General features: G+C 45.9%; 1 protein-coding gene across 4 annotated transcripts in view; it reads left to right on the top strand.

Annotated features, from left to right (window-relative positions):
• The first annotated feature begins 2318 nt into the window (after nucleotides 1-2318).
• ULK1 (unc-51 like autophagy activating kinase 1) overlaps nucleotides 2319-27477 on the top strand; it is a 77146-nt gene continuing 51987 nt past the window's right edge. For 3 of the 4 annotated variants that reach the window (XM_053959223.1, XM_053959226.1, XM_053959225.1), the window contains exons 1-7: nucleotides 3162-3480; nucleotides 3670-3820; nucleotides 4634-4726; nucleotides 4821-4862; nucleotides 18822-18854; nucleotides 19652-19688; nucleotides 26340-26513. In XM_053959223.1, coding sequence (XP_053815198.1) covers nucleotides 3731-3820; nucleotides 4634-4726; nucleotides 4821-4862; nucleotides 18822-18854; nucleotides 19652-19688; nucleotides 26340-26513 — 469 coding nt within the window. In that variant the 5' untranslated portion in view covers nucleotides 3162-3480; nucleotides 3670-3730. Of the gene's footprint in view, nucleotides 2367-3161; nucleotides 3481-3669; nucleotides 3821-4633; nucleotides 4727-4820; nucleotides 4863-18821; nucleotides 18855-19651; nucleotides 19689-26339; nucleotides 26514-27477 lie in introns of those variants that run through there. The other variant, XM_053959224.1, reaches the window with a different exon arrangement.

Genomic DNA, 27477 nt, shown 5'->3' on the forward strand with positions numbered 1-27477 from the left:
GATGTTTTGCATTAGTAAATTGAACTCTCTACTCTGTCCCCTCAAAGATTAATGCCTCCATCTGAGGAAGTAGTTGAATATGTGCTGGCAGTAGTGCTTTCAAGATTAGCAAATGGGAGACTGTGGGAGGAGAACAGAATTTGCATGTGTTGGATGTTGGCCTAAACATACTTTCACTGAATTCTGGACATCAGGGAAGAATTGATACAACACAAGCTTTTAATCAGCAAACCACTGGAAAAAAAATTGAAGAATCCTATACTTAATTAAAAATATTTTCAACCCTCTTTGTTCCAAAATGGACAAATGTGTCTGCAGAGTGCACTCCAAACATCTCAAACCCATATTTGCTGTCAAGGGGCATTACATTTTATTAGTGGTCCTAGGGGAAGTTTCTAAATTTTTGTAGAAGTTTGAAATACTTTCACCAAACTATTTTTTTTTAAGACATATAATTGAAAGATGCTTAATGGCTACAAATGTTAAACTGATTATTCAAAGTGCATGTGATGCCTCATGTGCCCATGGCATCCAGTACTACTTGGTCCTGATCCTAGTACAGACATTTATTCTGCTAGCTTGAAGTCCCTTTTGCTCACTAGAAAGCTACCCACTGAGCCTGCTTAAAAACAAAACAAATTTGCCTAAAACAAAACCAAAATGTCAGCAGAGAGGAGGTTGACTTTGCCACCTGGCTCTCTAAACAGCTGCATGCAAAGAGCTACCTTAGGACCCACGTTTAGTCAAATCTAACTTACGTTTAACTTTTTTTTTTTTTTTCACAACCAACAGCACGTGAAGGAACAAATAAGCACACTCGGTACAGAACAAAGGACATTCATCAGTGGGGTATTTTGGCTTCTGATTGAACAGCAGTCATATCAACTTCCTCCTTCACCCAGGACTGCATGTCTTTGCTGTGCTGGGGAAGGAAAGGCAGAAACACCTGTGGGCACTGGAGATTTTACCACAGTTCTTGCAAGAGTGCACTTGCTAACTAGAGTGCTCTGGCTGCTTTCCAGCCAAGGCAGATACAAGATTTTTGCCTGCTTAGAAATCATCTAAGCAGTTTCAAAACATTTTTTTCACTTCCTGCCTTAAACTTGTTCAACTATTACCTTCTGCATTAGAGACAGTGGCTTTTAACAAGGGGTAACTAATTAACAAGGGGTAATTAATTCCCAAGTCTGTCATTTGCCAAGTACCATTTTTCTTTAAAAGTTTGATGATGTTTGACATTTTTACTGGTTTCTGTGTTAGTTTTTAAATTAACCCCTTATGATCATTGACAAAGGCTTGAAATTGTAGATGTGGATGATACAGAAGTGTGAAAGAAAACAAATAGCTAAATATATTGTATGTTTCTTTAAAGGAGATCTAAAATTAATTTCTGCTGAAATTACAAAGGTGCTCTGGTTTAAGGGCTACTTCAACAGTGTTCAGATTCCCACTGAAGAATATCCTTGTCACTTTCACAGTTCCCGACAAGCACTAAACTGCTGGAATTTGAGATGCCAATCCCTACCAGTCGGGCACTGCTACTTTTATACTGGCATTTAGTAAACACTGTCATTTCCCCACTAAAATTTTAAGTGGAGGAAAGTACCTGAACACCGGTTATGTAGGAACCAAGGACAACAGACTATCCTATCAGTCAGCGCTGCCTTTGTGTAGATAACACATCCTGACGCTGTGAAGTGCTGCTTGTGCCCAGCTTGTGCCGAGAATGGTGATAACTGCAGCCACCCCGCGTCACGACACCGAGCACCGTGTGCCCTGGGAGCCGCTGGCATCACCCGGGCAGCGCATGTTTGGAGCTGCAGCGCTGGCACGGGTCGATACACGGGTCGATATCGCACAGTTGGGTAAAAAAAAAAAAAAAAAAAACTTCAGGCAGAGCCTGCGAGCAGCGGTGCTGCCTACGAGGAGCATTGTTCTCTCTGCAGCTGGAATTTGGCGTTGTGATAAGCGTGCAAACAGGAGCGAGTGCGCAAGTGGTGTGGATGCTGCCAGGGCTGGTGGATTTGGGCAACTTGGAGCAGAGGATGGGCAAACGTGTGAGAGGTTCCCGCCACGGAGGGAATGACCTGTGAGCCCACACCCACAGGGCAGAGCTTGTGGGTCACTGCGCAGCAAGAGATGGGATGGCCAAAGCAAACACCGGGCTCAGGCCAGGAAAGGTTTCTCATTGCAGCAGCGATTCCATGCTGAGCTCTGGAGCAGGACATCGAGAAGAGTCCGGAGGAGGAGAGCTCCATGGAGGCACCCTCGGGCACTTCTGGAGGCCCGGCTGGCTCCCTGCGGAGGAGCCGCGGTGCCCTGGCACAGGAGCGGGCTGAGAAGGGCCGGAGCCTGTGGAGGAGGAGGTGGGCCATGCTGGGGGTGCTGGGACTGGGTCCACCTGGACACTTTACAGCTCCTAGGGTGAACTTCACCCAACCAGACGCATTTGTTTAATTGTTTGAAACATCAGTTGGTCTGTTCAGCCTGGAGGAGATGGACAGATCGTATTGTGGTGTACAACTGTGGGGTTGTGAAGGGAAGTGAAAGGGCAGGCACTGCTCTGCAGTGACAGCGACAGAACCCCAGGGGATGGCCTGAAGCTGTGTCAGGGGAGGTTCAGGATGGATATTGGGAAAAGGTTCTTTGCTAGAAGGTGGCTGGGCACTGGAACAGGCTGCCTAGAGAAGTGGTGACCACCGAGCCCGACAGAGCTCAAGAAGCATTTGGACAATGCTCTCAGGCACGTGGTGGCATTCTTGGGGCTCTGCTGCGCAGGGCCAGGAGCTGCACTTCAATATCGTTGTGCGTCCCTTCCAACTCAACATCCCATGATTGTGTGCCCTCCCCAAGGCCCGGGCGGGTGGCCGGCAGGAGCCCCTCCCGGCCCAGCCTCGGCCGGCGGCGCGGGGGCCGCGGCAGCGCGGCGCTGACTCAGGCGGGCGGCAGGCGGCGCCTTTAAATGTGCCGGGCCCGGCCGCTCCGCCTCAGGTGCCGCCGCCGCTCTGCCCGCCTGCCCGCCCGCCTGCCCGCCGCCTCCCCCGCCGCGCACCGCGCCTGCGCCGCCCGGCGCGCCCGCTCCGCTCCGCACAGCTTTGTCCGGGCCCGGCCGAGCGAGCGGCGGCTCCCGCGGAGCGACCCCGGCCCCGCGACCCCGGCCCCGCCAGCGCTCACAGCCGGGGGCGCGGGCGGCCCTTAAGGTGGATCGCGCTTAAGGTGGAGCGCTGCCGTGAGGCGGACCGGGCGTTAAGGTGGATCGCGCTTAAGGTGGACTCTCGGCGAAGCCGCGCCTGCCGGCGGGGGGGCCGGGGCTCGGCATGGGGAGCCCCGCCTGAAGCGGGGCCCGAGGAGCCGCGCCGGCCCGGCCCGACGAGGAGATGGGGGAGGCCCGCTGCTGAGGAGCCAGCTTCGCCCCGGCCGCTGACAATGCCCGGCTCCCGGCCGCTCGGCAGGAAGAGGCAGCCCATGGACGAGGGCGAGGTGGGCAGCGCAGCCCGGCGCGGAGCTGCCGGGGCCGGCGGGAGCGGGGCTGCTCCGGCTCCCGACCGCTCCGAGGGGGGCGGTGGCGGGGGGTACCCCCGTCGTGTTTGGATTGGGAGAGGTTTAATTTTCTTTAAAGGCAGCTCCTTCATCACCGCCATCCTCCTCCTCCTCCTCGTCCCTTTGCAGCTCTGAAGCCGTCCCGGCCGCAGCCTCCCCGCCGGCCCCCGGGACCCCCCGGCGCAGCGCCATGGAGACGGTGGGAAAGTTTGAGTTCAGCAGGAAGGACCTGATCGGGCACGGAGCCTTCGCCGTCGTCTTCAAAGGCAGGCACAAAGAGGTGAGAATCCCTGCTTTTTATTTCCACCCTCCCCGCTTCTGCTTTTCATTTATTTATTTATTTCCTGCTCTGGGCCGGGCTGGGGGCAGCGCGCCCCGGTCACCGCATCCCCGCCGGTTGTTGCGGCGGCTTTTGCCAGCCTGGGCATCACCCCGAGCTCAGGATGTTTATTTTTATTTCTTATTGTTCTCCTTGGAGTTTCGCCCAAGCAGGCGTGTGTCCCGGCAGGAGCCGGGCAGGTGGCTTCACCTTGGGGCTGGGAGGCCCTCGGCTGCCTCTGGGGTGCCCACAGATCCACCCAAAACCTGTCCTCACCTCCAAAACGAGGGAGGAAAAAATCCCTACGCACTATGTATGAAAGGAACTCTTTAGTTTGTTTGGAATTTTTGTGTGCGTGTGTCTGTGAAGTCTTCTCCTTCTCCACTTAATTTTTCCAGGAGGAGGAGAAATCTCTTACTGGTAAATAAAAGGAAACCAATCCGGCAGTGGATTTTCCATCATTAGTGCTTGGGATAAGCCACGGCTCCCACAGTGCATTTATTTCTAGTGATTAAATAAGGGGATAATCATTGTATGAAGTAGTAACAAAAACCTAAACCTTGGGCTTTTCTTCTCGGGCTGACAAGCATAATTCAGCAAAGGGCAAGTCTGAACAAGTAAGGAGAAGGCATTAGGATGTGAAGTGAGAGGCCTTTACCTATGCTGCAAGACACTTCTTTCAGTAGTATTTGTAATCTGTTGAGAGGCTGCTTATCGTAATGGGAATGAATGGTGAAATTTACATTTGTTTGTGTTATTTATGTACTGTTTCAGAAACCTGAGCTGGAAGTAGCTGTGAAATGTATTAACAAGAAGAACCTTGCAAAATCACAAACGCTGCTGGGCAAGGAAATAAAAATTCTTAAGGTAAAGGCAGACTGACTTATTTTCTTCAGTATTTATTCTATATGCCCTTTGTTGCTCCTAGCTTATGGTATTTTTTTTTTTTTACTTTTTCTAGGAATTGAAACATGAAAACATTGTTGCCTTGTATGACTTCCAGGTAAATACATTCAATTATGTCAAACCTTTCTTAATTTGGGAAAAGTTGAATGGAGTTTGTGAAATTTCACTTTTTAACAAGTGTTTGTATTCGGGGGGGGGGGGGGAAGAGAAAGCCTTCTGATAAGTTAGGGAAAGATAAACACAGCAGATCATGTGTTAGTTGTTGGCTGGACCACACAACTCCTATGCAGTTGGGAGTTGAGGCAGGAGCTTCTGCTCCAGGATGTTACACAGTGAAATTCATGTGGTGAATATGCCTGTGCTGGAAGCTTTTATGTTCTCAGAATGTTAGAAATAAAATTAACAGTAGTTATTTTTGGCATGCCCACTTTTTTATTTTCATTCTCTGGTCTGGATACCCTCCCTGAGAAATTTTCTTTTTCCTACGCCATGTAAAAATAGTGCAAGCATGACTTTGTAGCATATGATTGTCTTAGCTCCAGAGGATTTCAATTTGCATTTTTCTGTTGTCCTTGTGGTCGTCACTAAGTGTTAAAAATTGCAGCAGACATTTTTCCTTCAAAGTCAGCCCTGAAGATCTAATCTAGAGGGGCTAAAACCGATCTCCTCCGAAACGCAAATCATCCAACGATTTTTATTTATTTTTCCCCCTTGATTATTTCGTTAGATCCTGCTTGGTAACGGGGCAAGTTTCCTTTGCCGTTCGCGAACGCTTTTTAAAAAATAACGCCGCAGGATGCAAAGCCTAAGGTGGAGCGGCAGTGCTGGTGGGTGAGGGGCTGTGGCCCAGGGCGAGTGACCGTCCCCGGCCGGCCCCGGCGTGCCTTATCGGCAGCGTCCTGCCCTGCCGCTGATATCACGCGTCCCGCAGGCCGCCGTGTTTGTTGACATTCCTCCTTCTCCCGTGGATTGGCTCCGGTGGCCGCCGCGTCAGCCCCGGCAGCGAGTCCCAGCCCGGGCCGGCGGTGCCTGCTGGGTGCTGTAGTCCGCCGGGGTCACCCCGTGTCCCGCAGCCCCCGGCGCTGCGAACCCCCTCCCTACCGGAGCGGGGGTGCCTTGGAGAGTGCTTAATGCCTGGCGTTGTTTTGGCGAGAGGGGCATAGGGGATGTGAGGCTGCTCTGGCCGGCAGCAGGATTGCTGCTGGGAAATCTCCCTGGGTAGCTGTGCGTTGCTCCTGAGCCAGCCCTCGGAGCTGATCTGGCAAAGCAGCCTTTGGGATGATGAGTGCTGCAGAGTAGCTGGGAAAGCTTCCTGTGGGCACAGTCCCCTTGGAACATTAGATCTCATGGTTTGGTTTTTGTTTGATTTTTTTTTTTTTCCATTCTCTGTACCTTCCTAATTTGCTTAATAACTTTTGACTTGAGAGAATGAGTGGCTGCTCCTGCACTTCATAGTTTGCATTTGTATGAGGCATTTATGCTTACTGAGATCTTTCAAAACTTTTGTTAGATTCCTCTCCCTGCTTCACATTACTGCTGAGTAGGAAGCAACTCATAGACATTTTCTGCCAAAGGAGCAATTTCATCACTGTTACAATTACAGAAATGTGTTTTTCTCCTTTTGTGATGAGCTTTATCAAATTCTGTGTTTAGCAGTGTAGTCTGGTGAGATTTTAGTGTAAGATACCACAAAACAGGAACTTAAGAATGGTCCAGGGCTCAAGGCATGCCCACGTTTGTGCTTAGTTACCAGCTTTGTCATAGAGTCCTTGAATGACCTGGGTAATTTGATTTCTCAGAGAAAATGAGATTATTTAGGGGGCATTGGGTGTGGACTCTCCTCTGGTGTGAGGTGATCTATTACCAGACAGTCTGTTGCAGTTAACCCACATATATTGTGTGTAGTGTGTCTGAATGTTTGGCCTTGCTCTGTGTCTGCTTAGGGGTTGTGTGAGACTTAAGTTATCTGCAAAGGTAAAAGTGCAGGTCTGTGGAAGGCTGGCTTCTGCCCACCTTTCCTTACTTTGTGGAAAAGACTACTACTTACATTGCTCCCCTGATACCAGATCAGGAGCTTCATTCATAGCTGTATATGTATTTATCCTCAAAAATACCATATTTGCAGTTAATTGAATCCTTACTTGTAGGCTTTCTGAAACAGAAGATGTTTATTCTTGTATTACAACATAGAGCAAAAGGGAAAAAAATAAGGGAAACTTATTGTTGCCATGTAGCTTTGTCTGTCATTGCATTTTGTGTCCTCCCTTCCTCTGCACTGCCTGTCAACAGTGACTCTGACTTTTACTTGTGTGTTTCTTGCACACAAGGAAATGGTTACCAAAACCACAGGGGCTGTAAGCAAGTGATTGCACCCAATGATGCTTTCATTTGCATTTTCCTGGTTAAAAACTCATGTTAGCCAGACCTCTTACAACATGAGATTTTTGATGTAAGGCTAGATTTGCTCCAGACAAACACTTGCAGTACTGACATTTAGCACTGACAAATATCTCTCACCCTGGCACCTTTAATTTATCCTTCAAATTCAGGAAAATTGCTGTGTTCCTTCTCATTTCACAGATCTTTGTGATATTGGTTCATAAATAATGACAAAATAAGAAAATTCCTAGGAATAAATGATTCTGATGAATGTTTAATCCATAAAAGTGCAGTGACTGGACTTTTATAGATCCCCTTGCTGGAGTCCTTAGAACAGCATCAGTACATGAGAATGGCTCACAAAATGAAATATGCATATTTCCATTATTATGTCCTTATATATTAATGAGAGGTGCTGTTAATAGTTTAGGAGCCTAATGCAAGAACCCCTGCTCAAAAAGAGGATAAATCTTATTGTATCACATTTCTAAAAGTGCTGTCTATTTAGTGTCTGTATGGAATTGAGGTGTGGTTTTTTTCTAGGCACAAGAGATGTTTGGCAGACAGTAAAAGCTGTATTCCACCATGGGTGGGTTGTATTAGTTGCTGCTGAGTGCTACCTGACCCCTCAGCTGGCTTTTTGGGGTCCCCAGTCTGCAGCAGTTAAGGGGAATAGAGTGGTCCAGAGGGACATATGGGTACCAGAAATCCTTTTACTCTGACAACAGCCAAATGAGTCCTTGTTCCTTAAGGTACAAATTAGTAACAATAAATGATGGTTTCTGCCAAAGGAGGATTTGGTATAGAAATAAAGTTTCTTGGAAAACTGATTTCCATGACTCAACTCTTCATGCTCATTGACAGGGAAAGCTTAGCACATGTGGTCTGGTGTGTGGGGCTTGCTTTGGTTTCCTTTGTGTCTCAGGACATTAAATCTGTGATCAGAGACCACTTGATTAGCTGAGGAGATTCAGTGGTAGGAAGGGAACCCTTGAACTTGTCAGATCCTGGGAGCACCGTGTGCCAGAAAATTTCTTCCAGCACTAGGAAGAAGTTCCTACGTACATAGCTAAGATCTTTGGGCAGTGGGAAATTCTGCGTGTCTTTCCCTCCCTGTTCTGTGCCAGCTGCCCCAGGTTGAATAATTGTCAGCTGAAGATTTCATATGTGGCTGTTTTGGTGCTAGGGCAGAAAATCTGCTGAATCTGGGCATGTCATGCTTTGGCTATTAGAAAGCATTTTCCTGCATGAAATAAGAAGGATAATTTTACTGACAGATTTTCCCTAGTTGTGCACTGTGAGCTGAACTTGCTTCTTAGAGCAGCCTAGCTATGACTGTGCATGAGTGGGTATCAGGTGGGTTTTGTGTTAGGTCTTTTCTCCCCAATTTCTGCACAGTGGGAAGGACTGGTTGCAGTAACACAGCTGTTAAAGTCACACGAGACACTGTGCTGTGATGTTCCTGGCTCAGCCTATGTTACCTGAGGGTCTGCTTTCTACAGTTTGGTGACAGGTTGGTTTACTATACTCACCAGTTTGGGATGAGCTGAGACAAATGCTTAACTCAGTCACCTGGTACAGACTCACCAAAAATACTTCTGCAGCGATGACTGTATCACCTGGAGACAAAGAACATAGAGTCCTTGCAGTGCAGTTTTTTCTTATGCACATGGATTAAGGCATGGGTGGCAGAACGAACGCTTCTCAGGTTAGTGATCAGTCACCCTGGGCTGGTCTTGAGAGCCAGGTAATAACAGCCTTGTTGTGTTGCTGCTGTGTGGAAAGTCCTTGTGATCAACAGAGCCGTGGCTGCTGGGCTGTGATACTGTGCTGTGGTGGCTGCACCATCACCTTTTTTCTGACACAGAGCCTTTAGATGCTACTCTGCATCTTGTGTACGTGCCTCCTGCTGTCCCCTGGGACCCCTGGAGCCCCGTGGACAGCAGTGTCCTTCTGTGTGCCCTCCAGCACTGCTCACCTCTGCTGCAGCAGTGCACTGATGAGCGTGGTGCCGGGTGAATCAGTGCTGCTGCAGTGTCACCTCATGCCTGGCCACCTCTCGTGCCACCTCATGCGGGATCTTCTGTTCCTCAGGCGCTGCTGTTTACATGCCCCATCTCGGGAGACAGGTCTCCACTGAGGCACTTGGAATGACTAAAGAGGCACTCTGTGTCTGGGAGATTGCTCTCCTGAGGTCAGGCTGCCTGCTTAAACCCTGTTTTAATTCCATTCCCTAGCGAAGCTGGCAGGTTGCCTGGTGAGTGGGTGTAAAGTGCAGCTCTCTGAACTGCCAAGCAATCCTCTTTCTGTTTGTGCTGCGGACAAGAATGGGCTGTCTGCTCTCCTGCTCCGTCAGCATCCTCACATCTGTTGAAGGGAATCACTCTTACTGAAGATTGAATCTGGCTTAATTTAGAGCTAGAAGGGGAAAGGATGAAAACGCAGCCACCCTCTGCCAGTTGTTTTGTAGGGAAATGCTTTGGAGTTCAGTGGATCAGAATGGCCATGTTTGTGGCAATTGAGAGTTCTGTAGTGTCAAACTTTGATTTGATGCTGGCTTCCCCAGCCAAGTGTCCCACTGTGCAGGTCACAGAAACATCCAGCAAATGTTGACCACTAAATATAGACCTCAGTCATGAGCTTTTTTTAGAGGGAGTTGTCTTGCCACATTTCTGAAATTATGGTCACTGTTTTACTCATGCTGTGTGTAAAGCACATACCTGTGTTCCTCTCACATGATTAAGGTGTCACGGAAGAGCTGGCAACGTGGTGGTTAATGGCCTCCAAAGCTCCTGTGGAAGGTAGCATTACTCAGACTGTAATGACAGATTAAGGAATGTTTCCAGCAGTAATAGGAAACTGGAAAGCTGTTGTGTTCCCAGTTTGATAGCAAAGCTCTGGTGGTTGCTGTTTGTGCTGCTGCTCTTGAAGCTCCACCAGTGTTTCCACCATGAAAATTTCCACTGTGTGAATCCTTGTGATGACTGAACACGTTTGGAGTGAGCAAAGCAAGGAGGTGAACATTTGGATAATGGGTGGGAAGAAGTATCTCCTAATCGGTGGCTGGGTGGGATTAAATTCAGGTGGAAAAACACTGTTTGAATTTCTTTCAAGTATTTATAGGCTCAAACCAAAGCCTAATTGAAAGGTTTAGTTTTGTGACTGGACTGAACTTGTCACTAAACTGCGAAACTGCAATAAACCTGTGTGTCTCAAAAGCTCATCTTAGTGCTCCATTTTGTATAGAGAATTGAGGGTACAGTTCACTTTGGTGTATCCTCCCTTCTCCTCTCACTTTCCCACACCACCTGCCTTCCCACCTATTGATACAAACTGAAAAGCTTTGCACAGACCAGCAAACAGAGGGTTGGTGCTGGTGGTAGGAATCCAAGCTGGATGGCTCTGGTTTGCTTTGGAAAAACACCCAAAGTGGATGTGGGCCTTCCATGAGGCAAACTGCCTCCATCCCAGAAGTGAGATAGAGTGGGAATGAGAAGATAAGCACAGGGGTGGTCAGCAGAGGTGGTGGCCTTTGCAAAGGCAGGGAGAGGTTTTTGGTTTGGTTTTGTTTTCAGAATAAGTATACATGGTTCTGCTTGATGTTTTTTGTTGTCTAGCTGGTGTTTTTTCTTTTCTTTTTCCCTGCTGTTACTTATGTTCACATAGCAGTAGCAAATGGCACATTTGGTGGAAAATGAACATGAATGATGTCATCTTCCAAGGCAATGTTTCTCAGGTGCAGACCTAAACATATTTTGATTAAGAGAAAACATCTTAATTGCATTCAGATGTTACGTTTCCTGTCTGAGAAATGTAATAACAAATGTTCACAGCAGAATCCAGGGATGAGCCCTGCCCATAGATTGCTTTGGAACCTCTGCTGTGCTTATTGTATAGCAAAGAGGCACTTTAATTGTGCATTGTCTCCTGCTTTAGAATGTGCAGACCTGTAATACTACCATAAACAGAGATGCTGTCAAAATGCAAACTGAGGATCTCAGAGCTGCATCTGTTTACTAAGCAAGGTTGTTTCAAGGGGGGCTGATAGAAATGAATCAAATTGTGCATCACTGGTTGCTTAGGGCAGTAATGTTCAGTCTGGCTGCAGGAGCACCTGGCTTGTCTCCTAGCATCAGAATAACAGGAGGAATTAGGTCAGCTGAGCTGGCATAGTAGGGCTCAACCAGACTGTGGTTCCAGTGGGGGGGAATGAAAGATGCATAATTTTAAGTCATTAGAGATCCCATTTAGCAAAGCATCTTAAAAACCTCCAGGAAGGGGGAGACTCCCAGCCAGCTCTGAGTGCATTGGTGGCTTAGGGTGTGAGAGCTGCTGGTGTGACAGGGACCACAGGCAGGGCTGGGAGGCAGCCCAGGGGCTGTGGGGTGGGCTCTGCGTGTCCCTGTGGGTGCTGTGTCACCTCACCCTGCACACACCCCAGTCATCGGGAGACTCTTCATTTGCATTCAATGCTCTTTTCATTTGGTTGGCAATTGTAGCCAGCATACTAAATATGTTAAAGAGTGCTCATTTCTCTGTTGTTTAAATAGTGCAGATTTGATCTCATGTTTCTCTGGCTTCCAGTAACTGGATTTTTTCCCTTCTTAAATTAAGAATGTTCTTATTTGAAAGAATAAACACTCTCTTTTCTTTATACCCCTTGTTTCCACACCTTTGTGGTAACAGGTGTGCTTATTTTTTTAAATCTGGTGAATGAAGTATGAAATAAATGGGTGGAAAAGAGACTTGCAAAGGTCAGTCACTCATGCAGCTGCTATAGAAAACCCTGGGAGGTCAGACCTCTAATTTTCAGAGTTGCTTAACAAAACAAACAAACAAACACACCAGAAAAACCCAAACCAAAACAACTCTTGCGGAGTGTCAGATTGTGTTTGGTATATATCATTAAAAAACAAGCAATTCCCAACTTTGTCAGTGGGACTACATTAATCAAACTAAAATCAAACCTCGGGACTGAGTCACTTTGCTAGTATTTGCACATATCTCAATAAATTAATGTGTCTCAATGAGTGTGATTAAAACTGAAGTATCCACCTCAACCCTTAGCTCTCCCCCCACTACCCCTCCTCATTGGGCAGGCTCATAAAATGCAGCTTTAAGGTATGCAAGGATTTAATTCCAGTACATGTGACTGAGCTTAAGGTAATGGGGAATTCAACCTTAAATGTTCCGTTTATAGTATGGCTGGGATTCAGGAAGGAGATGAGGAATAAATACAGAAAAGCAAATTGGATCTTGATTATTTTTGTCATTGTTTTTAGAATTCTGACGTTTCCTCTCTTGATAGCATTAATATAATGCATTGCCTTTTGCACAGGAGCTTGCTTTTGTTTGGAAATGCTTCTAGATATTATTCTGCCTTGGCAAAGGCAGAATACTTCCACCCCATGTCAGAAAGTCCAAACTTCTCAGGATTCTGCTGCTCTTTTTTCCTACATTCTCTTATCCCTGCTGCAGCCTGTGTTCAGTGGTCTTTAGGCAGTGCATGACTGGGGGCCCTAGATGCTCTAGGAGCTGCAGTGTTACCCCCAGAGCAACGTGACTGCTGTAAGAAGGGATTGCTTCTCAGTGTTCCAGCAGCACAAGTCTTAATTTGCTCTGATGTGCATGTTCTTGGTCTTGCCTCAAAGCTCTGTGACCTGTGAAACCCAGCACTTTGTTTCTGTACCCCATTAGGACGTGGATCCCATGCTTTGGTTTCTGTGGTTAGGCTCGGTGGCAGCTCCAGCTGTGACTTGCTGTAGTGTGCTGCCCTGCAGAGGCCCCATAGAAGGAGAGTCAGGTTTTTCTGTCTGAGCTCTCTGCAAGTGTGTTGGATCTCAGTGCTTTGTTAGAGGCCAGCAGTGAATTTGTGAAGCCCAGCAGCGGGGCTGTCGCTGCCTGGCAGACAGCTGGGGCTGGGCTGAAGGAACCTGTTGGAAGCTCATGTCCAGTGGAAGGGATGGTGATGTTTCTTCTGGTCACTTGAAGGCTGAGCTGCCTCACCAGCAGTGATCCCATCTGGCTGTGGTGCTATGAGCTGCCTGGGAAAGAGCAGCTCCATGGACATGACGTCCTGTTTGTTTTCTAATGTCATGCAAGCAGACTTTGGAACTGTTGCCAGGGGGATGGGAAATAGTCTCCCTCCCTTCCTGAAGCCTGTGTAGTACCAGAGAATGGTTTTCCTGCTGTTTTTAATCTGCCCTGAAGTACAACCTGTCCTGAAACAGCTCATCTGTTTTACAATGGAGAGTACAGTAGTGCCTGGAATGGGGCAATGGGCAGTGCTGACCCTTGGCATCACTGTTCTTCCAGTTCTGCAAAAATCTGCCTGCTGCAAGGCCACCCATAAACCATTTTTGTGCTGTAGGGCCTCCCTTCTGCTTGCTCCACGTTCTAGAGCAAGCTGGCAGGTCAGAAGGAAGCAGAATGCAGTCAATGGCCAACTGTGGCCAATTGTGGGCCTCACCAGGTCTTGCTTCTGATGCTTACTCCATGGGGTCTACATTAAGAAATTAGAAGCCCTCATTGTTTTGGAAAGTCACAGATCTGCTGACTCTGGAAATAACACTTTCCAGTCAGTAGCAGTAGGTTTTACCTTTCTTCATCTGAGTTAATTGTCTCCTGAATTGGAAGCCTGCTCAAAATGTTCTTGAGTTCCTTATTGATGATGTTCAGGAGGAGTGAGGAGGAGAACCAGGGCCAGAGAACAGAAACACAAGAGGCTCTGAGACCTGTTTTTCTTTTCACTTAGGGCCAAAAGACATGTGAATATCTTCTGGCTATTTGCTTTAGATCAGTTTTCCAAAGGATGAGCAATGATAGGTTCTCCCACACTTCTGATTGATGTTGCTATTGTCCCTTATCTTGCTTCCATTCCAATAGATGCATCAGAAGATAATCCTTGAGTTTTCCTTTCCCTTTTCAGAGGCTAGCCTGCTCAAGCCAAGCTGTGAGCCACAATGGAACAGTACTAAGAGATTTTACTTTTTGGAAAGTTTTTTTCCTCTCTTTAGAACAGCAGGTTTGTTTTTCCCAAACCCAGTCAGATTGGGAGCCCCTGCCTGAGCTAGGGATTTTTCAGGTGCCGTTGGCCTAAGAATTGGCTTCTGTAAAGCAAAGTTGTGTTTGTTTGAACTGTGTTTGTGACTCCAGTGCCACTGTCAGAAAGCAATCACTGGAGACCACAGGTCAGAAAGGTACTGGCTCCATGAGATCCTGCTGGCAAAACAGGAGGATGTGATATGCAGTGGTTCTGCTGCAGTGAGTAGGGAAAGTAACAAAAAAAAAAAAAAAAAAAAAAAAGGAAAAGCTTAGTTTTCAGTTGGTGTTGAGTTATCTTCCACTGTCAGACCCTCAGCTTTATGTTATGTTTCTGTTGTGTTGGTGCAGTTGGTTAATTCCTGGCCCTGCTTAGAGAGACCCATGTGCAGCAAAATTATCTTTGCTTGGCAGCATCTCTGGGTGCTGTTGGAGAGTGGTGTTGAGCAGCTCATGGGAGATATCTCCTGAGAGGCACAAATCCTCTGCCATCACAGGGATGCCAGCAAACACCCAGGAGAGTGGTAAAACTAGTCTTGAGACTTGAGTGTTTATGGCTCCTCTACTGTAGGCAACAGGAGCCTTTTCAGGGTGTAACCCTGGAGCTACCTTCATCTTCAGTGTTCTTCCTGCATCCCAGTTGCCCTAGAAAAGAGGCCTCGTGTGAGGTAGAAGTCATTCTTTGGTTTTCCCCCAGAGTCTACTACAGCACTGGTCTCACACAGATTGGTGAGAACACTGCACTGCTGAGAGAATCTTGGAGTGTTGTGTAATCAAATTTCCACTTTTTGCTGTTCCTGAGCACCTTTCTAAACTTGGTGGCAGGCTGAGTTCAGGGGTAGAGTGCAGAGGAGGATTTTTCTAAGGAAAATTCCTCTCTGAGACTTTTTAAGCTGTGGTAGGAGGATGACTAACTGTGGGTACACCCAGACATTTCCCTTTGGACACACCTAAACACACTCTTTCCAAGAAGAGGATCATGCCACCTTCCAGTATGGGTGGAGAGAAAATTTAAAGGGAGACAGGACTGCTGGGTCTTAATGTCCATAACACCATGTCTCCTGGTGTCACAGTGAGGAATTGTAACATAACACCATGTCTCCTGGTGTCACAGTGAGGACTTGTAACAGAGCACAGTCTTGGGCTGATTTATGTTGTATTGCTAAATGAGATTTCTTCATTTCTTTGTCCTCCATCAGCAGATGTGTGTTATTTGTGGACAACAGAGGCTGTTGCCTATTTTTACACTCAATTAAATTGTAACTTCATCACTAGGGCCTCTGCTCAAGAACAAGCCAGGCAAGGATCCAGACTGATTAATTATCAGCTTAATGCCTTTGGCAGAGGCGTTTTGCTGCTATTGTGGGGCATGGTCAGGGTACTGCTGCCCTTTGTGATGACAGGAAAAGTTAGGGGTTGTGTCTGTGCTGCTGTTCTCTTCATTGAGCTTGTTTAGTGACAGGATTAAGCTTGGCTGTACAGACTGGCACATGTGAATAACATGTCCAGAGGAAATTATCTGTAACACTTCTTGAAAAGAAGCCTGTGCAAAAATACAGCAAACTCTAATACTTTTCTTAGATGTGGAAATGGGTGGGTTGGGCATTTTGCATTGGTTTTCAGAGAAACTGGTAGCTTGCAAAATTGGCTTGCAGTATTTTTTTCCTTGTTTTGTTAATGAAAAAATCATAAATATAGTGGAAGGATAAAAATGGACAAGAAGTTTCTGCTGCTGAATCAGCTGGAGAGAAGTCCATCAGCTTGTTTGAGAAACCAGAAGTCTCTTTAGACAGCTGAGTCTCTTAACCACAATAAGCTCTACTGGTTTTTCCAAACATGAGTTTGTTTCTGGGACCCTTCTTGAAATAAATATTTAGTTTTGTTGGCAAAATTCTACAGATCTCTTTCTCGTAAGTGGGTCTTGAAATGCTGAAGCTGCAAATGTGTAAGTTTGTTCTCCTTGCTACAGGCATCTGTGATCTGAAAATACCCTTGCTAGATGTTCTGGCCAGTTCTGCCTGGTGAGGTTGAATTTTCAGAGGGTGCTGTTGCCAGTGGTGGTTGGGGAAGCCACCGACCTCTCTCCTCAAAGCCTTTCAGGCATTGCCCTCTTTATCACACCAACACAGAGTGAAGAGATAAAACCACCAACCACCAAGGTCATGTTGTTGTTGGGAAAGTCAAGCAGAGCATCTCCCTTGCCTATGCAGGTCCTTGTTTAACCCTGGTCACTGCACACACTGGCTGCCAGAAATCAGTGACTTCCTTGGTGATGTTTGTTTGCAGAGTCTTTAAATAATACAGAGTGGAAAAACAACCAAACTGCAGAGTGTACCTCAGCTGTTGGCTAATAAGTTATTACAAATATCTTCTGGACTTGGTTTGTGTAAGCCTCTTTGTTTCCTATATAGGTAATAATATACTGAGCTTCCCCAAACCCTGCTTGCACTATGCATATTAAAGAGCAGTGTTACTGAACTGCAATGATCACAGCACATTTAGCCTAGAAGTGTCTATGAAACCTGTTTCTGTGGCAGTGATGAACTTGGTCTGGGCTGCAAAAATCACTTCAGACACTTCCTGTGTGCCCAGAAGTTGCCCTGCAGTGAGTTCCCCGAGCAGCTGCATTTCACTTCTGGTGTATTTCATATCTTCTGGTACATCTGGGGCTGGAGTTCCTGTAGAAGTGAAAGTCCTGGGTGTCTTTTATCAAGCTTTGCTTTCTGCTGTTCCTGCTTAGGACAGCAGGAGCTGGTGGGCTTTGAACACTCCTGAGAATTCTCCCTCAGTGCTTTGTCATGTGCAAAGCTTGTGATGATCCTTGGGGTTTTCTTCTTGCACTGCTTCCCTGGGCTGGTGCTTTTAACCACAGACTGGTTTCCAGCTTCATCCAATGTGTATAGGAAATTGAGTGACTTAATGTGTGCTGTTTCAAATGCAGAGGTTGGAAAACAAAGCCTGTTGACAGAAGTGTTTGTCATGCAGGGAAGTGCAACAAACACTTTCTTGAAGTATCACAGAAAATTGCTTTTTCAACAAACAAGGGGACTTCTAAAAGCTCAGCTGGGCTTGGCAGTGAGAACAGCTGTAAGAATGGAGGGTGGCCCCGGGCTCTGGTGGACACTTGAGCCCCTCCAGGGAAGGTGGCCAGTTCCCCTGCAGCTGTGGCTGAGTCTCTCAGATCACAGATAATTCATCTTCCTCCTCTCTCCCTCTCTTCCTCCAACCAGTCTTCAGCAAACATCTGGAAACCCAGATTTCACGTGGTGAGGTTAAAAGAGGATAGAAGAGAAAGCAAGAGGTGCTGAGGACTCCAGGCACTGACAAAGGCATGGAATTTGGTACAGCCTGATGGGAGGCAGAGTTCTGTGGACAGACCAGGGTGAAAGGGCTGAGAGCAGACAGTGGAGACTGCTTGGAAATGAAACAGCTGCTAAGGTGGATGCTGGGGGTTTGAAATGGTTTGGGTCAGAAGAGGAATCAGGTAGACAGGTATCTAAACAGCCTGTGAGTAAAGTCATGTTTCCTGGAAATGGAATTCAGGACTTCTCCACTCACCCACACAGTTGCTGCCTGTGAGTGTCCCCATCTGGCCCTTGAGTTTAGGAGTGACTTCTAGCTTATAGGCTTCAGGAATGATTTCTAGCTTACAGATTTTATATAGTAGGTCTTACTTCTGTTTCAGCAACAGGATTTAGTCATTTGACCTCCTGGGTCTACCTAGCATTGAAGTATTTAGCTGTTTTTGTGTCTATTCTTTGGCAGTGGTTTGGTGGCTCTGCTGGACACGTGCCAGGTAGGCACTGGTGTCACCATGTGCTGCACAGCCACCAAGGTTCCTGTTGTGGCTCTGTGGTGCTGTATTTTTGTGGGACACATCTCTGCACTATCCTGTGCTTGTACCATGGATATGTGCATGTTTCCCCAGGGCTGGGGAGAGGTCAGCCAAGGCAGGAGGTGAGCTCCCAGGATGGTAAGAGCATCACAGTGCAGCACTTGTAGTGAATTTAGGAAGATGAGCATTTGGCCTGGACTTTGCTGGTGTTGACCCCTATTACAATCCAGAAAACTTTAACCACATGATAATGGCACTGCTAAGGCATGTAGAAAATATGGTTGGCAAGTGTTACATTTTTTGTCTGATATCTTTCCTTTTTGCCCTCTAATGGAAGGTGTCACTTGGGCACTTTTCAGCCACGGGGCTGAATTGCAGGTCCCAAAGTTGTGCTGCTCTTATCTTTCTGTTCAGCCTAGCACTGCTCATGTGGGCACAGCTGCTATAAAGGGCCAAGTTAAATGTGGAAATGATTAAGGCTCTAAGATAGCAGTGTGCCAGCATCTGTGTTGCGTGCCACTGTTAATCCCTGGAACCTGAAAGGACATGGAGACCCACACTACAATACAGGAGATCAGCTTGGTTAAACAGATGCACCCTCACAAACCAATAATATGCTTAAATACCTGGCATTTTCAAAGCAAGCAGTCTTTCAGGAATTAATCTATAATGTTATTACCCTTTCTTCAGTCTGACTCATAGCGGAGAACAGACTATCTGTTTAAAAGGTAATACAGCAATTAAATGTCTGAAATATTTCAGTGCATAAATCTCTTAATTTTCCATTTTCTATTTCCCCAGGAACTGGCAAACTCTGTCTACTTGGTTATGGAGGTGAGTGTGTCTTTTTCTTTATCTTTTTTAACCTCCTTTCCCTCCCTCTTTCTCTTTTTGAATTTTTTAAACTCATTTTAAGCAGAGGAGCATGTTTCACAAGTGGTGCTTCCTGCTGGCAGTCTCACCTGTGAGGCTTTGTTAATCTAATCTGTAGCTCAGGCCTTGGAGCATGTGGGTGCAGAGAGCAGCCAGGGGATTTTTCATCTTGCTGCTCTCAGAAGGTCGTGCAGGCACAGGCTTAAGCAGTCAGACACTGAACCTCAGGGGTCAGATGGGTGCCACAGGGGAGTGTGTGCTCAGGCATCCACCAGAGAGAATGTTCTGGACACAGATTACCTGCAGAGCCTCTGAATGTTTCCCTTCCTCTGCAGTTCTCACTTGGAAATCTTGTTGACTTTTCCTAATGATGTGGAACATTGATGTGAGGAGTTTCAGTTTTCAGCTGCGTTCACTCCCAGGCTTTCCTCATAGAGCTTTCTGCTGGTGTCTCCAGTGGTGACCCCTCTGCTTTGTTCTGGTTTTACCTTTCTCTTTGACGTCTAGAACATGGATGTGCACAAGAGCTGGTTGATGCTGGTGTATCATCATGCAACATAACATTTAGGGGAAATAGGACAGGAGAGGAACCCAGAGGAATGAGGTCCTCCCTGCCAACTTCTGAATGTGTATTTTGACATGTGTGATGATTTTTGTTTAAATACTGTGATAAGCCTGCCACCCTACTGAAGTTTACTGTTTTTCTTGTTAATCTTTGATTTCCCCTGTATTAACTGAGCTTTCTGTTCTCTTTGCAGTACTGTAATGGTGGTGACCTGGCAGACTACCTTCACAGTAAGTACAGCAGTATGGAGAATATCCTCTGGGAGGTTCACCCTTCATAATCATTGGAAAACTGAGAAGCCATGACAATAAAAGCTGGTCTTGTAGTCCTTTCTATGTAGGTCAGTAGTGACTGTTGTCAGTAGTTATATATTTTGGTTACAATGGCTTTATAGGTTAAACATATTCCAGCACTGCTAGGGACATGATTTGTCTTTTCTTGGTGACTTGGAAAAAAGCTATTTATACTGAAGCCTTGCTGTTCTGTAGTGTTGGATTAAAATAAGATCTCAAGAGTATATTCTCTAAGTTACCCCTAAGGTGTCTCCACATCTAGGGCAGAACATATTTCCTGTTTCAGCATATTGAGGATGGCTATGGTGTAGCCAGTAATGCTGTGAGAGTGACCCCATTAATTTTGGGGTCTTCCGGAAAGTATAGCACAAGTAGCTGTGAACATGGTGCCTTGAAAAAGAACCTTTTGGTGAGACTCAGGGGTGTCTTTGCCATCAAGCCAAATGCTTTGCAGGTCATCCAGCTGTACTGCTGGGACTCAGGCAACCCCTCAAGGTATTTTTCAGTGCAGCACAGGTACAGGACCCTGATCTTTGTGAAAATCACCTTGCAGCTCAGTACCTAGAACAGGTAGGAGGATAAAATGTTTAACAGTATACTTGGCTGCACTCGGACACAGCCCTTTTTTTTTTTTTTTTTTTTTTTTTTTTGGCCCTGACTGTTTTTTTTTTCCCTTAAAGTAGCTTTCTGGTTGTTTTGCATGTTAACTAGAAGATTACTAAATGTGAAGAGACAACTTAATCTCATTTCATGTGTGGCTCTGAGTCATGGTTAAACAAAGTTTGTTCACATTGTTCAAATTAAAAGCTAGTCAGCTGGATAATACTTCAGGCTCCTTATTGAGGTATGTGATGCCTGGAAATGGCAAAAATTGAAGGATTAAAAGATAAATTTACATTTGCCCTACAGCTAGTTTTGGTGTCCCTAGAATGATAATTGGAGGCTTGATGCTAGCATGTCACACTCTTCCTACAGGGTAATGAATTATATTTGTGGACTTGAATTTTCAGAAAGGGTTTAGTACTTGAAGGAAAAAGAATATTCTGTCTTTCATGTGCTTTGTTTGTTTAAAGTGTGGGTGAGATAGAAGTGACAGGCATTTGTTTTTTAAAATCCAGGTTTAATGTGCTTTGTCTTAGATATGTTTTGCATCTGTTGGGTATTGCTGTGCCCTAAAAGGAGCATCTTTAGTGGTGGCAGATTGTTCTTATGAACACCAGTGGAGGATGGTTTTGTATTTGGTACCTTCTTGTTCGCTCTTATTGCAAATGCAAATTTTATAAATCTAATGCTTTTAAAAAATAGCAAAACTTCAGTTTTACCAGTGCATGGGCTTTGAAAGCTAAATTTTTTAGCTTTCATGCACATGAAGTGAACCTTGATCTTAAAGCACTGGGCTGTGCACTCTCATTGGCAAACCTGTGTGTGCAAACAAGAAATTATAGAAACAAATGACAGAAACAAGGATTTATAGATAATCTTCTGGTCTGTACTACTACTTCTGTGTATACATTGTAGTCTTCCCTTTTGCCACCCTCTCCCCCCCCCAAAAAAAATCAAGAAAAAAGTGAAGCATGCAATTAGTTAGGCTGTTAACACAGCTCACTTCCTGGTCTAGCAATTGAAATTACTCAGGAAGTTGGTGGCTAGTTTGAGAAAGTGACAATTATTTGTTTTCCAAATAAAATTCTGTTTTACCCCAATTTGGTTTGTGTGAGTGTTACCTGGTACAAGACTTGATCCTTCTTTGCCTGTGTTTGTGTGAGAAAATTAACTTTTAGCTCTCTTTTTACCAATAAAATATTTTGGTTTGGCAACTGTAAAGATTGTTGTGAGTGGGAAGTTGGTGCTTAGTTTTGTTTGAACTCTTAACACTTGTGTGCTGGTTGCCAGTGAAGAGAACCCAGCAGGCACCAATTTCCAGAGGGAGGAGTCAGTGAGGGACTGCAGCAAGAAGGTTTAGTTACTCCCATCAGTGCCAGATCCCAGAGCCTAGATAAGGGTCAGATTTCTGCATCCCACCACATGCTCCTGTGGGGTATCTCCTCTTCCAGCTTCTGCAGGCGGCCTGACAGGAGTGATTTTTCACTGAAAACTCACCTTGGAAAGTTTAGATTTCTTCAGTATTTAACTGGTATTTGTGAGGCTCATGTCTATTGAGTTATTGTGCTGCTTCAGTTATTTTGATAATTGTGTGATGGTGTTTAATTGCAACTTCTACTTTCCCACTGGCTCCTCAGACATTTGTGGTGGTAGTTCCTGTAACACTTAAGCAAGCAGCACATGCAGATCTCCTGGTTCTCATTGAAGGAGCTGCTTGTAAGCTTCCATATCCATTGTGCCCTCTAATTACAGGCATTAGGCAATCTGGTAATTCCATGTTGAATCCAAAGGCACTCTAATTCTCCTTGTCTTTGTGACTGGAGGACGTGCACAGGTGCACGTTGCCGTGCACTGTGTGTGTCTGGTTGTGTTATGGTGTTGGGCAGCCCCATCCATCCCTGAATGTGTGTGTTCTGCTGTGGTGGTGGTGTGCTTTAGAGGTACAATGCAATTTCCCTTCTAGGAGATCTCTAGATGTTGCTTTTACTGGAGGCCATGGTGTATTGAGCTGAGAGGGGCAGGTCTCTGCTGTGTGTGGTAGAGCTGTTGGAAGTGTTACAGAAGGGACCAGCTTCTGTACAGGAATAACTGGAATTGTGTCCTCAGGTACTCAGGAGGTCGGAGCAGGCTGGTCTGAAATTCCTTCTTAATTTCTCTGAGTTGACATTGGCACAGGCTGTAATGGACACTTCATAAGAGCATATTTGTGACCTTTCTTAAAAATGTTGCTTTCATATCATAACAGGGAATTTCTTGGTTTGACCATGACACATGCAGGGAGCTTTGATCTTTCTAGTCCATCCCAGCTGGTGCAGGGACCCTGTTGCAAACCAGAGGTGTGAAGCATTGCTCTGTAGCTTTTCTCCCTCTACAGGCAGGTAATTAAGAAGGTCAAGTCCTATCACAGATATATCTGGAATTTCTGACTTGTACAGAAGATTCACAGGAGTGTCACTCACCACGGGTAGATGGGATAGGTTCAAGCCAGGCCCCAAAAAAGTCAGCTTGGCCTCAGACTTCAGTGTGACTTGGATTGGGCCCGTGTTAGAGATACTTGTGACACCTGTGGGTAAGAGGAGATGTTCTTTTTCCTAAACAACTTTTCCAAACTGATGATGTAATACAACGTCAGTGGGTGTACTGCAGTACATCTACTCTGGGGTCAGCTGACAAGGGCTGTTTACTGCAGTTCACCTGGCAGCCTCTTGCTGGTTGAACTTCTCAGAACTGGCTGACCAGGGCACTTCTTAGGTGGCTTCATCCTTTTTCTCTGCCTTTAGAGCTCAAGGCATGTGAGCCCCACAGTGACCCAGAATAAATATTTTCTCTGATCTACTGACCTGAGCAGCCTAAGGCAGTAAGAGAGCCTCATCACTGAAGTGGAGCCCATGAAAATAAACACAGGGATATTATTGCTTCTCAGTAATGGCAGAGTAGGGCTTGTGAAACAGCATCCTCTGCAAGAATGTATTGCTCACCACAGACATCCACAGGGATGCCCAGACTTTAATGCAGGTTTTTTTTTTAGTATTTTGCCAGCAGTTTCTGGTGAAGATGAGAATATCCCGTTTTTACAGGGATAGACTTACAAGTTCCCTGTTGGAGATGTAGCAAGGGAAGAGTTTTGTTGTTTTGTTCTCCACTTGTTTGTTTGTTTGGTTTTTTTTGATGGCACCTAAATTGAATGAGTTTTCTGTATCTTCTCATTCCCCCTGCTGTTGGTAGCTGGTCTAGGAGGACTTTTGCAGACCAGTATTCTGAAGTCATTGAAAATGACAGTTGTATTTATGTTTCTGTCCTTCAGTTGCAGATTGTTGCTGTCACACAGTAGACTGATGGGCTGAGTATGAGAGATAAGGAGTTTTGTTTTCCAGTGTTACAGCCTGTTTGTTAATGGAGAGAGGTAAAAGGGTATTGCCCCTGCCATCCCCAAGGAACTGACTGTCCCTTCTCTGTTCCTGAGGGCAAAGCCTCAATTTCCCAGTCCTGCCTTCGTGTCTGGATTTGTGAGATTTAATGCTGCCAGACTTCTCTGTCTGATTTTCCAGCACTACAACATGGTAGCTCCACTCTGCTACTGCAGTTGCACTGTGGGAATATGTCTGCACAAGTTCAAGACACCAGTTCAGATTCTCTGCGCCAGGAAAACAGTTCTTTTGCAGGGCTGAGAACTTTGTATGGACTTCTGTGATGTGGAAAAGCTTAAATTCTGCAGGAACAGGTAGTTTAGAAGCCCTATTTTCTATGGATGAATGGATTTTTATGATCTTGATAGCAGTGTTGTTGTTTTCAGTATTATAAAGGTTAGAATTCACATCAGGGAGGCTCAGCTGGTTTGCTGAGGGCTGTGGCTGGTGCTGTGTTAGCCTAATAGCCACCAAATTATCTAAAGGAGAGGGAACGCCTTAAAGCCATGGCACGATTTGGGACTGCAGGTCAGGACAAGGCTCTCCACAGTTCTCTGCTAGAGGCAGAGTGTTTAGCCAGGAGCTGGTAATTGCCTGCTGCCTTAATAATAAGAATTATCAAGTTTCAAGTCTTGCTTCATGTTTGGGGGAGGGTGATCAACCTGTCGTTTCCTGGGCCTGAGCTGAATTGAGAAAAAACAACTTTTGAATTCCTGCTGTTTTGTTTAAAGATGGTGTTTTAACCATTCCTGTACAGATTTCCTGGAGTATAAATTGCAGAAATACTACAGAGCTCTTTTGCTGGAGAGAATATTGAGCACAGCTAAGAGATGCTGGACTTTGAACAGACAGAAAATAGTATGGAAGTGGATACACCATGATATTTCAGCAGGAGGTTGGGGAGAGCTTTGTTAAAAATGAGGCAGTGCTTTCTTCAGAAGATGCAAGTGTGCTTTGAAGACTTGCATCTGAGCTGCCTCTTAGTATCCCTAAAATCCCTTCACAGAATCTCCCCTTCTGGGAGAGGAGTCTCGTGAACTCCAGCTGAGTGCCAGTTCATGAGGAAAAAGGCTCAGTGAGGGGAGAGAAACCCTATATACATGTGCACTGCTCTCACGTGTTGGGAGTCCAGGACCACCTGATAGCCATGGTGACACTTTAGCTGTGCCTGTGCCCCCTAGAACAGTGAAGCTTGGGAGTGGTGGGAGTTTATTTCCTATTCTAAGTCCTGCTTAACTTATCTGTGTCCCTTGCTGCTTCCCATCCATGTATTTTAAAAGTTAGGTTTTTAATTTCCTGTGTTGTGTTAAAACTGTGTGCAGCCTCAGCTGTGTTTTCATAAGGATTCCTCCCTTCTAGCTGACTGGGTAGAGTGGTGTTTTGAAGCTCCTGGCAGCCTGCTTTAATATCTTACTAGAGAACAGCTGGAAGAACTCTAATGAAGTCCCAAGTAATTTACAGGGACCTTTTACAAAAGAAATTATTTTATTCAACTGGAATGGTGCTTGCTTGAAGCCTGACTTGCTCAGTGACTGACAAGGAGGCAGGCTGGTAGCACTGTTGATCCTGGGGTTTGTTCAGCAGGCCGTTCCCAGCTTTGGCAAGAGTTTCATACGTATAGTTCTTAAAATAACGAGAGCTGATGTTGCACTGCTCTGATTAGAAGAGCCAGTTGAAAATTATTTTAATCCCTTCAGTGTTTATTTTCACACCACAGTCCCTGGGAACCTGTATCTCAGGAGGGGCCACTCCAGAACTTCTATATTTGCAGCATTTGGTCACTAATACATTCTTTTAAAAAACTTGGCTTGTGAAAACATTTTGAGACATTCTTGCTGTATCTATGGATGCAGGGTGGAGGGTGGCAGGTGATGGTTTGCAGGGGTCATTTGGTAGGGTCTGTTGTTAAGTACTGGATTGTGGTTCACCCAAGCACTGGGTTTGGGATTAGAATTCTGGTTTGGTTGGGTGATGATGCACAAGGGTTAGGCCTAGACTTGAATTCATACCCTAAAGGTACATATCCTTGCTGGCCATGTGCCCTAACCTACTGTGAATTTAACCTATCAACCCTTCCTAGGTCTAGCATGAGCCTTAATGACTCTTGCAGGTGTAAATCCTGATCCTCATTGCCTTTCCTCTTAGCTCCACCTTTAGACCTAGTCTTTGTGATAAAGCTCTTGGGTATCCAGCTGCTGCTGACCATAGCTCACAGGCAGCCACAGCCCTGCCTGGATCTGCCTGGCAGCTCTTGCTGAGGGAAGCCCTAAACCTCACCAGATGCCACTTCTGGACACAGTTAATGACCCAGATTCAGCACCCAGTGCTGGCCTGAGTTCACCATGAGAGACTCGGGGCTAAAAACAGCCCTGACCACAGAATAAGCTGGGAATGCAAGTGCTCTCCCTTGTTGCCTGTAGGAATCATTCAGAAATGGTGTGTGGGGGAAAAGACATCGTATGTGAGAATAAAATGACAAATTAGAGTTAATTGCTGTGAGACTCTGCCCTCTGGGCTCCTCACAGAACTGGCATTGTAAGTTTTTCATCTGTGGTTATTTTTCTTTCCTCCTTCCCAGCTATGCGGACACTTAGTGAAGACACCATCAGGCTCTTTCTCCAGCAGATAGCAGGTGCCATGAAAATGCTGCACAGCAAGGGCATCATCCATCGGGACTTGAAGCCACAGAATATCCTCCTTTCCTATGCTGGAGGCAGGAAATCAAATCCCAACAACATTCGCATAAAGATCGGTAAGACACCGCTACAAACGTCACCCTAAGCACTCAGGAGTTTGGTGAGAGACAGATGGAAACCTCCATCTTACTTTGGGGAACTGTCTAGGAGGAGGAAAGCATTGCTTCACTTTAAAAACACCCTAATGTTTTTCATTCTTAACTCCTCTGCTCTATGTAGCCTTCAGCTGTCTCCAAGCAGTAGGAGCAAAAGCTTTCTGCTCTGCCAGGACACAGATTTAACAGAAAGGAATTGGGCAGGCCTTGCTCTGCTCTCAGTTGAATGGTGCCACCCTCAGTAAAAACAAACACCAGCCTGCCCTAATTGGCTGGTAATCTCCAGGTTTGCAAAGAAATAAGCAGAAGTTGTGACTTTTGTCTTCAGCTTTTAACAGTATTGAGGTTAAACGTTGTTAGAAGACCTGACACTAGTTGCTCTCCTGACTGGCCTCAGAGAGTGCAGTGGGTTGTCAGGCAGACCCAAAGTGGGTGTTTTCTCAGTCTGAACCAGAGACAGGCTTCTCAGGTGCATCTTGAAGAAATTCACATTCTGCACGTTAGGCAAGTGGCACAGATAGACCAGTAGTTGGGATGAGTGCTCCAGAAATCCAGTTACAGAGCACACTTATTCCCTACAGTCCCTCATAAATAAGATGATATCACCCTCACATGTGGGCTTTTGGTTATGTTACAACTCAGAGCTGAAGCTGACATCAATTAGGTAAAACTGTTCCTCACCTTAACCGTGTGCTGTGGAGAAAGTGTTTGTGCTTTCCTTCAGCTGGGAAATGATTTCCAGTGGAAAAGTTTGAAATGCTGCTGCTTGTTCGACTGAAGCATTTTGATGTATTTTTTTGTTTCCTTTTTTTTGTCAAGTGCAGAGTTAATATCTGTAAGGAAGGGATTGGGAGCTGCAGACAGGCAGGAGGGCTGTGGGCACAACTGCTCTGGGTGTGGTGTAACCTGCAACCCTCCTTGTGCT

This window comes from Vidua chalybeata, chromosome 18, assembly GCF_026979565.1.
Source record: "Vidua chalybeata isolate OUT-0048 chromosome 18, bVidCha1 merged haplotype, whole genome shotgun sequence".
Lineage (NCBI taxonomy): Eukaryota > Metazoa > Chordata > Aves > Passeriformes > Viduidae > Vidua > Vidua chalybeata.